General features: G+C 40.5%; 1 protein-coding gene across 2 annotated transcripts in view; it reads left to right on the top strand.

Moving 5' to 3' along the window:
• Wdhd1 (WD repeat and HMG-box DNA binding protein 1) overlaps positions 1-13,836 on the top strand; it is a 40,736-nt gene extending 26,900 nt beyond the window's left edge. The window contains exons 16-25 of one of the 2 annotated variants that reach the window (XM_051177084.1): positions 4,341-4,455; positions 5,000-5,131; positions 7,417-7,634; positions 7,738-7,847; positions 8,253-8,306; positions 9,844-9,887; positions 10,335-10,505; positions 10,670-10,797; positions 11,776-11,914; positions 13,554-13,836. In XM_051177084.1, the coding sequence (XP_051033041.1) occupies positions 4,341-4,455; positions 5,000-5,131; positions 7,417-7,634; positions 7,738-7,847; positions 8,253-8,306; positions 9,844-9,887; positions 10,335-10,505; positions 10,670-10,797; positions 11,776-11,914; positions 13,554-13,745 (1,303 nt within the window). In that variant the 3' untranslated portion in view covers positions 13,746-13,836. Of the gene's footprint in view, positions 1-4,340; positions 4,456-4,999; positions 5,132-7,416; positions 7,635-7,731; positions 7,848-8,252; positions 8,307-9,843; positions 9,888-10,334; positions 10,506-10,669; positions 10,798-11,775; positions 11,915-13,553 lie in introns of both variants that reach the window. The other variant, XM_051177082.1, reaches the window with a different exon arrangement.
• Positions 13,837-14,575: the final 739 nt, after the last annotated feature.

Raw genomic sequence — 14,575 nt, 5'->3', positions numbered from 1 at the left:
TGATAATGCTTGCCTAACATGCAGGAGGCCCTGAGTTCCACCCTCAGTACAGGGAAAAACACTATTTTTTTTTATTTTTGGTTTTTTGAAACAGGGTTTCTCTGTGGCTTTGGAGCCTGTCCTGGAACTAGCTCTTATAAAACAGGCTGGTCTCGAACTCATAGTGATCCTACTGCCTCTGCCTCCTGAGTACTAGGATTAAAGGTGTGCATCAACAGTGCCCGGCTTTGTTTTTAATTTTTGAAGAAAAATCTGGGCATGGTGGCACAGCACTCAGTGGGCAGAAGTTGCTGGATCTCCAAGTTTGAGGTCAATTTGGTCTTCAAAGCAGGTTATAGTTCAGCCAGGGTTACATAATGAGACCCTGTGTTTTGTTTTGTTTTGTTTTTGAGACTACTGTTAACTTTTTAGTTGGTGTTAGGATGTATGGCTATCCTCAGAAATTTCTTGTATTTCCATCTCTAGAAATAAAGCTATTTAGCAGTTTGAGTTAAGAACTCATATCACATCTTAATAGGAGGTTATGGTTTGGATCCATTGATGTTTCATCTTATTATCTGAGACAGAGTTGGCCTAGAACCCAGAGAGCTACCTGCTTTGCCTCTGATTAAAGATGTGCTATTCATAACTGTAACTACAAATCCATACTCAGCCATACTCATAATTAAGAATAAGCATTTTTAATTTAAAAATTATTTTGGTTTTCTTGAAATTGATTCTCATGTAGCCCAAATGGCTCAACTCACCAAGTAATCACAAATAGCCTTGAACTCCTGACTTCCACTGCCCTGGATGCTAGAATTGCAGGTCTGTGCTACCACGTTTAGGATAGCCTTATACAGTACACATTTGAAATACTGACATGCTAAGAAGCCACGTGGATTCGATTCCCACCACTCATATGGTGGCTCATGACCATCCATAGCTCCGGTTTCAGGGGACCCCTCTTCTGAATTCCATGAGCACTGGGTGTGAATGTGGTGCACATAACACTCATACACATGAATAAATAAATCTTAAAACAAACAAACAATTAAGCTGGGTGGTGATGGCAGTTAAAAGTCTTGTGAAAAATGTATTTCTACCAGGTGCCATGGTTTGGAGGAGAACTGGGACTTCAGGGCCAGTCTAGGCTATATATTGTGACTGTAGCTCAAAAACAGAAAGAAAAGAGAATGAAATTGTATTTAGTTTTGTGCATTGGGTTTATTCTAATAAATAACAAAGATACTTTTTCAGAGTTGGAAACTGCTATGCAGTCATTATTGCTGCTGCTGCTGCTTCCTTCTCCCTCTCCCTCTTCCTCTTCCTCCTCCTCTTCCTTATTTTTCTGAGAGCTTCTTAAGGATTTGAGCCTGTCTGGCTTCAGACTCATGATCTTTATGCTTCAGGCTCCCAAGTGATGAGAGGATAGCTGTGTACCCCCATGCCTGCCTGTCTGTCCATTTATACTCACTAGGGATGAGTGTTTTCCTTTGTGTGAGAGATAACTGAAGAGCAGGAAGAAACCCTACAACTGTCTTCAGAAGTCTACTGCTGTGTTTAATGAAACTTACCTGCCCTTGCCATGGGGGAAGTTCATTAAAACTTCCCAAGGCTTCAGTTTGCTCTTGATGTTTGTGGTAAAGGTAGTCTGGGCTTTGTCACTCTGGAAAGGCAGTGTGGTGTTGAGGTCCACAGCTCAGTTTCTGAGTCATGCTATCTGCTTTGTAGCCAGGTCATACTGTTTAGACTTTGTGCCTTTTCCTCAACGCTTGCACAGAAAGTTCCCATCTCAGAATTGCTGGAAAGATGAAATGATTTTGTAAGTAGAGTGTACATAGAACAGTCCCTGTCACCAAGTGAGTGTCTCCATTGAATGTTAGCTGATAAAAATCAGTAATGTTTGTTTGTGCGGGTTTTTTGTTGTTGTTTTTTGGGACAGTGTAGTTCCCATCGTATAGTTCTAGCTGTCCTGGAACTCACTTTGTAGATGCCTTGAACTCACAGAGATTCACTTGCCTCTGCCTCCAAGTGCTAGGATTAAAGACATGTGCTGTTGTGCCTGGATTCTTTCCATTCTATGTTACAGATATTTTGCTTTGTGGTTCATGGTTAATAAAACTTGTTTCTCTATTATGGGGTCAATGAGGTAGTGCTTGGGTCTGAATTCAGGGCCTTACAAATGCTAGGCAGGTTTTCTGCTTCTAAGACTATATCTCCTTTCACTTAAATGCATTTCTTAACCCAACTTGGGAAGTACAGTTTGTTAAAAATAATTAAGGGCTAGAAATACCATTTAGTGAGAGGGTATTTGCCATTCCCGAGGCCCTAGTTTCAACTCCCAGAGCCGTGAAATTAATTAATTGAGTTCAAAACTTAATTATGAATTTAAAAATAGTTGCTGTAAGAGAGATAGCATCCATACTTATTTGTGGGGTGAGGGGTCGAGCAGGTTCTCTCTGTATAGCCCTGACTGGTCTGCAACAGAGGCCTGCCTGCCCCTGCCTCTTGAGTGCTGGGATTGAAGGTGTGCACCACTAACCTAGCTCACTTGTACATATTTAGAACTGAACCTTGTTTTAGCAAAACTGTTATCATTGTTTCCTCTAAAGACTTTTTTCATGACTACTAGTGATTATATATTAATCGGTGCTGTAGTCTAATTTGCTATGGGCAAACATTAGCCTTCATGTCTTTGCTTTCTAGTTTTATTTATTTGTTTGTTTGGTTTTGGTTTTCAATACAGGGTTTCTCTGTGTAGCTTTGTAGACCAAGCTGTCCTCAGACTCACAGATCCACCTTCTGCCTTCTGAGTGCTGGGATCAAAGGTGTGTGCCACCACCTGGCCTGCTTTTTAGTTTTTAAAAACCAATTCTTAATGAACCTAAAAGTAAATTTGTTTTTCCTTTTTATTGTGTGTATGTGAATGCTGTGTGGCCCACATAGAGGTAAGAGGACAGTTTGTGGGAGTGGTTTATCTTCTTCCCCCATGGTTTCTAAGGATATGGAACTCAGGCCATAAATCTTGTCAACAAACACCTTTGCCCACCAAGCCAACTGGCCCAGATTAGTTTGTTCATTTAACAAGCATTTGTTGTAGTACTGGCCCATGTACTATACTACACACATAGGGTGCTGTCCAGAAGAAGTAGGCGTGTACAGTCACGTTACTGAATGTGTGCTTTAAAGGAGGTAGGAACAAAGGCCTCTGAAGCACAGAAGAGAGTCTGGCCAATTCAGAAAATAAAGTGAAGCTTGTCTATTGCAAAAGGGTAATTTGCACACTGGCCTCAGTGTTCTACATCTTGACATTTTTTTCAGTTCTTCCTTTAATATGGTAACAGAACAGATTCTGTGATTAGTTGGAAAGGCAATTTAAGTAGCTTTTCTCCTTAGAACATAGCTTACCCTTTTACTTTGTTACTCTAAATAGGTTAAACGTAGTTTATAAGAAACATATTCATAATAGACAAACTACTGAATTAGCAGCCAAAATGTGTTGGCACCACACACACACACACACACACACACACACACACACACACACACACACACCTGCCCCAGTTCCTCCATGAGGAAAAAGTCTTTAATTCAAAACTTTAGAGCTAAAAAAATATAAAATGATTAGTAACCTACTGTGATGTATAATGGCTTGGAAAGTGATTTTTAATAAAATCCTAATCATATATTTTTTTCTTTGTAATAAAACCAATAAAGGATTTGAGTTGGGAAAGGTTAAACAAAAACTGGTCCCTTTGCTGATAGAATGTTCTTCCTGAGTGTTAGTGGCCTATATGTTAGCAGCATGCTCTGTATCATGATCTCTATAAAACCATAAAAGAGAAAAAAGAAAATAAGAGTGTATGTTGTAAAATAATTATAACATTAACAACCACATTTGTGGATTTTTTTTTTTTTTTTTTTTTTTTTTTTTGGTTTGGTTTTTGTTTTTGAGACAGGGTTTCTTTGTATTGCAGCTCTGGCTGTCCTTTAACTCGATTTGTGGATCAGGCTGGCCTCAAACTTGCAGAGATCACCTACCTCTGCCTCCCAAGTGCTGGGATTAAAGGCGTCTGCTACCACCCAGCTCATATTTGTGTTGTCATTGTATTGTCACACAATAAAGGAGAGGTTCACATCTCGTGACAAAGGGGCACATAGCATGTGAATGAGCAGCATTTGTGAGTGTGTCTGTTTAATCTCTCTGGTGGGCATTTAATAATGCTAGGACTGGTTATAAAACATTTGGAATCCACAGTATTACTGTTCATAGTTCCTAATCCATGAGAATTTGTTATCTTAGTGGTTTTTATGATGCTGTGCAAATTCTTTACGATGGGACTTTTTTCCCCTGACAGGTGCATCCCTTGTAAAGGTTCTCGGTTCCCTCCCACCCTTCCGCGTCCTGCCGTGGCCATACTATCCTTTAAGCTTCCTTATTGTCAGACTACGACAGAGAAAGGCCAAATGGAGGTATGTGGATATCTTAATACTCTGAATTTGAGAGTAAGTACCTGTGACTCAGAGGGCTTTACGTCCTCACCATGGCCAGTGTTGAGTAATGCTACGCTATGATTAAAATAATGCAGTAGGACCACTGCTTGTGGTCCCAAGGTCACCTGATGTGGTTGCTGTCACAGCTTCCAGGGCTCACTGCTAGTGGCTGGGAGGGCCTTACCAGGGATGAACCCGTCCTGCTAGGGTAAGCCTGCTGCCCACTGATTGTAAACTCTAGACCTAGCCCCGCGGTCCTAAGAGATATTCGAAACCTTGCAGTTAGTTATTCTAGTTATGAAGCAAGTCATCTACTGAATAGACTATATAATATAGTCACCTTTTTTCAAAGAGTAGAACATAAAGCCAAGGTATAATGTCACATTGAAAATAGAGTTGTAAAATAAGCTTATATAGAAAGGGTTTCAGAAAATATATTAAAGCTGCTATCTTAAGATGTACTTAATACTTGTGGGGCATTAAAAAGGATGTTAGTTTTATGCACTTTGATCCATTTTTGCAGGAACAATTTTGGCATTCAGTCCTGTTTCACAACTATCTTGATTACTTGGCTAAAAATGGTTATGATTATGAGGAGAACATTAAAAATCAGGCTGTAAAAGAGCAACAAGAACTTTTGATGAAAATGCTAGCGGTGAGTAAAATGTGCTGAAAAAAATAGTGTTTAAATATTTCCTTAGATTGAAATCCTTTTATCTTTAAAACAGGGTTTCTCTACATAGCCCTGGCTGTCCTGGGACTTGCTTTGTAGACCAGTCCAGCCTCGGACTCGGAGATCCTCCCACCTCTGCCTTCTGAGTGAGCAAAAGTGTGAATCACCATGCCCAGCCCTGCGTGGAATTTCTTAAAGACAGATAAATAAACACTAAATTCTACCATCTGGGATTCATAGATTTATCTTTCCCCTTAAAGTGTCTCTCTCCCGCTTCATGATACAGTTAAATGTTTGAACGATTTCCCTGTAGCTGAGCTGGAGAGGAGGCTTTCCTGTGTTCCAGCAGGCGGTCCAACGTGCTCCAGGTTACTTGCAAGTCTGAGAGCCATTGTCGTGATTCCTGCTTGTCTACACCACAAAATTAGGTGTGGACTGTTCCAGATCTCTAGGGTTAGACAGTTTTAAGAATGTCCTTAGGCATTTGGATTTCCCAGCCTTTTGCCCTCACCAGTGGCCAGGTTTGGCCTCGGAGCAGGGCCTCTTAAGGTTCCTTGTGCTCGCTTCACCTTTGTTTTTGAAAGGAGTGTAATCCTATATCTTCTCCACCGGATGTGCGCTGCTGACCCTTGAGGGAAGTGACCATTAATTCATTCCAGCCAGTGTCCTCTGAGTCAGAGTTCCACCTTGGTTGAAAGTGCTCCTCTGGACTTAACCATACCAACAGTTCAAAGGAGGCTGAGGTGAATGTGTAAGGCTTTGTGCTCATAGGTCAGATGTGTAACTCATAAAATTCTCCTGCACTGTGAGTTCTCAGAGTCCTGGTTCCCTCAGTGGTAAGACACATTTTGGGTTGTCATGTGCTGGGTTTTTAGAATTCAAACTAAAAAGAAGAACCAGTATTCTCTAAGACATAGTAAATGAACTTTGTTCCTCCTCTTCTTCCTTTCTAATATTTATTTTTACTTTATGTGTATGAGTATTTACCTGCATGTGTGTATGTGTACCATGTGAGTCCCTGATGGACACAAAGGGCCAGTAGATGGTATTAAGTCCTCTGGAGTTCCAGAGAGTTAGGGGCCCCTGTGGGTGTCAGGAATATAACCCAAGCCCACTTTAAGAGCAGCAAGCGTTCTTTGAAAGGACTGGAATTAACACAGGGTACCACAAGATCTAGGGCAAGGAATAAGAGACAAAGACAGGAGACCAAATGAGGGAGATGGGTTTTTGTCATAGCCAGAGGACTGTGTCTGGGTAGAAGAACAGCTGTGGCCCGTAGTCAAATGACATTTATAAAGGGGAAAAGGGAGACCGTGTTAGGATGAGCTGGTTTGTTTTGATTGGGCCTGTTAATTAGGGCAGCCAAAAGGGGGCTTTTGATTTCTGGTCTTCAGTATTTTGATTCCAAGACCTTAGTATTTAGCCACAGGAGGAGGAAGTGGCCAATTAAGGGAGTAGACCTTGGTGGCAGCTTTAGGAATGTGATCTGTGGCTTAGCCGGGAGGAGGGAAGGGGAAAGGGCAAGGCCATGTTTGCCAAGCAACATTTCATTTGTACCACTGAGTCATCCCTCCTGCCCCAGAACACCCTCCATTTTATATTATAGGCATAAAACGTTGTACTAATGTTCATTTAGAAGTTGTCTAGTTATTTCTGGTAGTTGAAGAACATGAAATTTTAAGAATGTTTACTTCTCCCATCCAGATCCCCTTAGTGGCATTTGAGCAAAGTAATAACTGGTTATTATTATAATTCACTTTTTAAAATTTCCTGCCCTATTGTGATTCGGTGGTAGCTGGAAAAAAATTTAGGAAAACTGCATTTCAATTTTGAACAGCTGCTTTTTCATATAGTTAACATGTGAAATATGTCATGTCTCCCTGAATCTAAGCTACTATTTGTAAATGCACCATTATTTTATTTATTTAGGCCACTAAGAAATACTGCTACTTGCCGGGTAGTGGTGGCACACACATTTAATCCCAGCACTCAGGAGGCAGAGACAGATGGATCTCTGTGAGTTCGAGACCGAGACCAGCCTGGTCTACAAGAGCTAGTTCCAGGATAGCTTCCAAAGTCAAAAAAAGAAAAAAAGAAAAGAAATACTACTAGTCCAGCCAACCCACCATTAATATAAGATACTTTTCAATTTTGTCATGTAAAAATGTGCATTTTAGAAGCTAGTCCTGCCAGTCCATTTATTTATTTATTTATTTATTTTAAATTTGACTTACCATGATTTGATTTTGATTTCCCCCTGTGATTAGCTTTCTTGTAAACTGGAACGAGAATTCCGCTGTGTGGAACTTGCCAGTCTAATGACTCCAAATGCTGTGAACTTAGCCATTAAATACGCTTCTCGCTCTCGGAAATTAATACTGGCTCAGAAACTTAGTGACCTTGCTGCAGAAAAGGCTGCTGAATTGGCAGAAGCCCAGACAGAAGAAGAAAAAGAAGAAGACTTCAGAATGAAACTGAATGCTGGGTAAAAGAACAACAGCTATTTGAATTTTACTTTACTGTCCTGAATATGAAGTTGGTCTTGCATTTGTTCCTTATGGAATAATACTATTATCCGTCAGTTACAGTCATACCACTACGGAATGGAGTCAACCACGGGCCAGAAATCAAGTTGAAGAAGACACTGAGGACAGAGAAGAGACTGTTCCAGAAGAAAAACCGGAGCCACACAACCACGGTGAGACACGTTTTCAAGTACTGAAAGATAAGGAGGCCAGCTGGTGATGGCACTTGCCATGCTGTGCCATGCTGGCAGCCTGAGTGCAACTCCAGAGCACTCCAAGAGGACGCTGCAAAGTTGTCCTCTGACCTCCGTGTGCACCAAGTGCTGTCCCCCAACAACGATAGATTAGATAGATATGTAGGTAGGTATAGAAAGGTAGGTAGATAGGTAGATAGATAACGATAAATTAGATAGGTAGATAGATAGATGATGGAAGCTATTGTGGGCATTGCTTTTTCCATTTTGGGTGACAGGGAAATTGAGTTCCCATATTTTTCATGGTATTTCTGCTGTCTAGGTGTTGAATATCAAGGATGACTTCATTTTCCTCACTTACTCATTGCGTTGTTTTAATTATAGGGTCGAACTTATTACAAAATGCAAATTCCCCTGATGTGCCAGCTCTGAAATCAGGTGAGAAATGTATGTAAACTTGGAGCATATAACCATAGCTGTAATCTAGTTAGAAGAGGATAGGTACCAGAGGATGTTCTCATGGAGTGCCGACAGCAGACACTAGAGATGAATTACCAGCAAGGGAGTAGTGGATGGGAGCAGGGGCAGAGGAAACAATGTGTGAAGACTCCAGAAAAAGAAGACTCTATGAGGCAAAAAGAGCAGTTTGGTAGGCCTTGGAGGGATAGGCTACAGCAAATATTAAAGATTTTTATAGATTAAAGAATTTTATGAATTGCAGTCTTCATTGTTAGGTCCCTGGAAAGCTGCTGTGGATTCTAAGCAGAACATAACCATCATACATGATACTGAGGAGGAAAGGACATAAGAGTACTAGAGCAGTCCAAGTGAAACCAAATAGTTTGGCTTGGGATAGAGTAGTGATAGAAGGTAGCATTGTTGAGTGCTCCTATGGTGGAAGATGGTTGAGAGTGAAGAACAGTATAGCATCAGAAACACTAGAGAAAAGCAAACAAGTTTAGCAGGGAAGCTGATGTGTTACCATTAACTAAGTGGTCACATAGGCATTTACTTAAAAAAATTCTTGAAATAAATCTGAAACCATTGGCATAAGCAGAGAAGTTTATACCTTGGGCACAGATAAGCATGCTTTAGAGTCTGTAAAGCAAGAAGAAACACTCTCAGTTGAGGGGATTTGTAGCATTTAAACATCAAGAATAGGAGAGGAAGAGAGGAGGGGGAGGGAAGGTGGGAGGGAGAGAGCCACTGGTCCAGGGAGGAGAAAATTTTGAAGGAAGAATCCAGTATATGGAAAGTCATTGAGAGGTCAAATAAAGGAGCAGAAAGTAGCCATCACGTTTGGTTACCTAGAAATGGGTTGGGGGTCTTAGCTGTCATGTAGGCGGGCTGGACTTTATACCATTGTATGGAGAGATGTATGGGCAAGGAGAAAATGATAGTAGTGACGTCAATGGCTTTTGAAAGATTTTGGTAGGGGTTGTGAGAGAAGATGGTACTTGGAAGTGCAAAGAGTTTGTTTTGTTTTTGAGAGGCGAATGAAAGGGGGCAAATGTCAGAAGATGGGAAAGAGGCAACACAAGGTTGTTTTCTTGATAGGTGGGTGTGGTGTCCACATTCAAGGGTTACTGACCTTAGCACCATGTTGCATGGTCACAATATGTTTCACAGCAGCAAACTGAGATAGTTCGCCTCTAATGTTATCTTGTCTTAGAAGAAGGAAAGAGGTCATCGGTATTTGTTAATTGTATTAAAGTCACATAGGGGCCAGTGTGGCAGCACACACCTTTAATACTAGTACTAGAGAGGCAGAGGCAGAGGGGGTCAATGTAAGTTTGAGGCCAGTCATACTGACTTAGTGAGACTCACCACCAACAACAAAAAGTTGCACAGTACCTTTGTTTCATATAATACAAATTAAAATATTCTATTTATTATTATGAAAGTCAGAAGCTTTCTTTAAAAAAAAAACAAAAAAAACCAAAAAACACTATTGAGAGTTTTCTCCTTGTTGTAGGTGCGGTTTTCTCTAGCAGCCAAGGACGGGTAAACCCCTTCAAGGTAACCAATGATGTTTTCTGTTTGGATAATATTAAAGATATCTCCAAGCTGGGTGTTGGTAGTGGGTAGTGCATGCCTTTAATCCCAGCACTCAGGAGGCAGCAGCTGGTGGATTTCTGTGCGTTCCAGGCCAGCCTGGTCTACAGAGCTAGTTTCAGGACAGGCTCCAAAACAATACAGAGAAACCTTATCTTGAAAAACCAAAACAAACAAACAAACAAAAAACCCCTCTGGGGGTTAAAGGCAGATAGATCACTTCAGGTTCCTTTGCTCTGAGTACTGAGTGCTCGTGATTTTGAGAGCTGCTCCCTGTTTGTCTGTAGGGTGTGGTATTTGAGAGAGTATGCTTCAGTCTCAATTTAGGTTGTACTCCATGAATTCATTTCCAAAGAGGATACTACAACAGGGTTGTTTCCTTCTTCATATAATGTGTTCTTTTCTCTTCAGGTGCTAGTTAATTCCAAAGAACCAACTGTATCAATGAGTTCCACACGCTCAACTAATATTTTAGACAATATGAACAAATCATCCAGGAAGTCCACCCCACTTATTCGACCAGCAAATAATGAAAAATCCCCAGTCATAAAGCCTCTCGTCCCCAAGCCAAAGTCTAAGCAGGTACTGCTTTGGTGGCCTTGTGCACTCTGTGCTGGGGTAGATGGAGGTCCCTGTCCTTTATCACTGTGTGACTGGGGAGTTTGTTCAGTCCAGGGTTAGCCCCAGGATCCTCTTTTAAATGTGTATGTTTGTCCCCAGACTCACACATCTGTTTGTTTTCATAGACATCTGCAGCATCCTATTTCCAGAAAAGAACTTCACAGGCCGATCAGAGTGAAGAAGTAAAAGAAAATCCTAAAAATTCGTCATCTGAAACTCCAGCTATGTGCCTTCAAAACTCTGAAAACCAAAGGTCAGTGTACAGAGAAATTTGAAGATGCAGTGTCTCAGCCAGGTGTGGTGGCTTAACCCTTTAATCCTAGCATTTGGGAGGCAGAGGCAAGCAGACCTCTGTGAGTTCAAGGCCAGCCAAGTCTACAAAGCAAGTTTCAGGACAGCCAAGAGCTAATAGCGAGACTTTGTTTCAAAATTAATTAATTAAAAATAACATTTTAATTGTAAATACCTTTGTCATTCAGGCTAATCATTTAAGATCTGTTCAGCTCAGCAAATCAAGAGGCAGTATAGCTAGCAAGTGGACTAAACATGGGAATTCCAGTGTCAGACTGCTTAACTGACTTGGTTGCCTGGTTAATCTGTAAGATACTAATTATTTCCAAATCATAGGGTTTTACTCTAAGGTAATATACATAAAGTGTTTAGGATGCATGGCAGCAAGTGTGAGAGACTTAAGTATTTCCATTAAACCTTCTGATGACTTAAACAGTTTATGCAGAGGGTCTAATAGTATCCAGTTAAATTTACATGTGTGCTTTGTCCATGCTCTCCCTAATGATGGTGCAGGAAGAACCCAGGTCAGGGCTGAGAGGGTGAAGTAGTGGAAGGGCTGAGAAGTCAGCAGGGTTTCAGATAGCTGCTTTGCTTAATGGTGAGCCTGTGAAAATGACAGCAGGAGGAATTCTCAGGCCAGATGGGCTCAGAGAGGTTGGAGACCTTGAACCTATAAACACACAAAGCCTTAAAATGCACTGACAGCTATAAAGGAAAGTGATCCTTCTGAATTGATCCTGCAAAGGATTATCCAGCTCCCTGATCCTGTAATGTGCAAGCTGTTGAAAGTAATATGGATATTATTAACTAGTATAGTTTCGTCTCCCTTACTTCATATGAGTCTTGAAAGGCTAATGGTTAGTTATTAATTTCAAAAGTCATGTAACACTTTAAATAGTCTATTTCTCATAATTTTTTTTCCACATAATTATTACTTTAGGCCAAAGACTGGGTTCCAGATGTGGCTGGAAGAAAATAGAAGTCATATTTTGTGTGACAATCCTGACTTTTCAGATGAAGCAGACATAATAAAAGAGGGAATGATTCGATTTAGAGTATTGTCTGCTGAAGAAAGGAAGGTAAGGATCACTGCGCTGAGATCTCAGTGGATTTCCCAGGTTTAAAAAGTTCTTTATAAAAAATGCCTTTCTAGTTGAAAAATTGAATACATTAAAAAAAAAAAAAAGATCTCAGTGAAGAGGAAATTAGATGTGACGAGCAGACCTGTGATTGTTACTGAGTACCTATGGATAATTTTAGAAGTTACCTGTGTAAATGTGTGTCCTTAGGGAACTACTCCCCCAAAAGGATGCTTTAGTTATGAATTGAAAATAAAAGGACTGATAAAATGAATTGAACTTAAACTTTAAACTACTACTTTCAAGTCCATAAAGTAGAAAAAAATATTTAATGCTATTCTACTTATATGAGAATAGTTCCTTTTGTTGGAAAACCTTGGTGCACAGAAGTTAGGCTGGGTAGCTGGATCACAAATGTTGTGTTAGGGAGGAAGGAATGTGGGTGGTATGCCAGTTAAACCTCAGACTTTACTTCCTCAGAGAGGCAGCGTGTAGTGTAGTCTACACACACACACACAGTAGACACTGGCTTTGATGAATTGGGTTTATGAGTGACAGGTATTGCGTGATCCAGAAGCTAGAAAATGACCATTTCCAGCTGCATTTAGAACCTTCTTAGCATTTTTGTTTTATGAATAAATGTACATGAATGAATTTGTTTCAGAAGAGGAAGAGTCTTAACAAAATTTGTGATTGTATGTTTTTTGATTTTAATTCATGGGAGATTTGTATTTCTGTATATAGAATGTAGGGCTTTGAATGTTGAGTAAGCACTCTTCCACTGAACTATATTTTCATCCCATGGTTATTTATGGCTGTGGGAGTTATCTGGTTTTGTGAGAGGCCATTGCTCTGTAGCCCTGAGTGGCCTGGAACTCACTGTGTAAGTAAGACTGGCTTCACACTTTGGGCAGGTCCTCCTGCCTCTGCCCACTCCCCCTCCATGTACTGAAATTATTACAGTGTTGAGCCTAGTTGCTGATTGTGTTTTGTCTTATTTTTTTTTAATGTACATGCATGTGCATTTGCCTTCATGTGTAAATAAATGTACACCATGTTTGTGCTTAATACCTATGGAAAGTACATTCTTCTTTGTTCCCCACCCCCTAGGTATATATGATTGATTGATTGATTGTTGGGATAAGATCTAATTAACTAGCCCAGACTGCCCTTGAATTTTTGACAGTGCTGTCTCAGCAGCCTCCCAAGTGTCCAGAGTTAGGTGTTGAGCACTACCTCCATGTGGATATTACCTCAGTGAGCTGTGATGTAGACCCTGATGATCAGACCTGAAACTTTTCGTGTACCTGCTGGCCATTGTGTGTATCTTGAGAATATCTGCTTAGAATCCATTGTGTATTTTTAACTTGATTGTTTGGAGTTTTGCTATTTTCTGCATTGCTTAAATATTATGGTTATCCACCCCTTGTTCAAATGGTTAGTTTAGTTTGCAAATATTATCTTTCAAATAGGAAATCTAAATCTATCAACAATTAGAGCCTTTATTGATAAACTTAAAAATTCAAGTGCTAATTACTCTTCTGTATAGAAGAACATTACCCATGGAAGTAAGTAGACCATTTGTATCCTATTTTTTCCTTCCTGCATAAAATTCTCTTCACCCCACTGTTTTACAAAGGCATGGACCAATAAGGCCAAGGGAGAGATTGCCAGTGATGGAGCTGAAGCCAAGAAGCGAAAACATGAGATGTGTGAGGCAGAAAACCAGGAAGAAGCCACAAAGGAGAATATGGATCTGTCTAAAAAGCAGAAATCGTCAGCTCTTTCCACCAATCAGAAACTGTCGGCTTTCGCATTTAAACAAGAATAAAGGAATGGAAGGGTCGGGAAATACTGAAACTTGGATCCAGTTTTTGGTTGACCCTGGACTTATTTTAGTCTTCAGAGAACATATTACTATACTTGTCTGAGTTGAGAGCCAGTGGTGGGCAGGGGTGCAGCTCAGTGCTGGAGGGCTTGCCTAGCATGCACAAGGCCCTGGGTTCCATCCTTATTGCCACAAAAGCCAGAAAAGTAAAGTGGGGAGTTGCTTCATCAGAAACACAACATAAGAGGTCTCTTGCCATCCCCAGACAGAAGTATTGTGATTACAGTTACTTCCAGGAACACCATCATATCCCTGGGGGTGCCATTTTTACTTTTTCTTATCTTTAAAAATCATTAAAAGCCTCAATCTTAAGACCTCTGCAGATTATAGTACCTTCTAAAGTTTCCTCCTTCTGTTTATGTGCCATGGTCGTTGACTTCCCGAGTGAGTTATTACAGACTACTTTCTTGTCAACTTGATCTCAGGACTGTGGCTGTTAATATGGACCCCAATGTGTAAATAATCTTGTAAATGAGATATGTTATTTTGTGTGTCTGGGAACTTTTTTAATCTATGACTTCCTGTTATGTTTGTACAGCCGGGGTCTTTTAAATAAATAAACTTTCTCATTTGTACATTTGTCTTGATATGGTGCTAACATCGACTTTCCATGTCCCACATTCTGCCACATCATTTGTGGGGTAGAGAACAGCTGAAGGCCTTTCTTAGAGATTGTGGCTGTGTGAACATTTGTGCTGCTGGGTGATGCCCTTATCAGCAGCAGCAGGGTTCTGCTGAGTGAGTCTTCGAAAGCTCGATAAGACTAGTTAGAA

This window comes from Phodopus roborovskii, unplaced genomic scaffold (genome assembly GCF_943737965.1).
Source record: "Phodopus roborovskii unplaced genomic scaffold, PHOROB, whole genome shotgun sequence".
NCBI lineage: Eukaryota > Metazoa > Chordata > Mammalia > Rodentia > Cricetidae > Phodopus > Phodopus roborovskii.
This window is presented reverse-complemented; position numbering and strand designations above follow the sequence as displayed.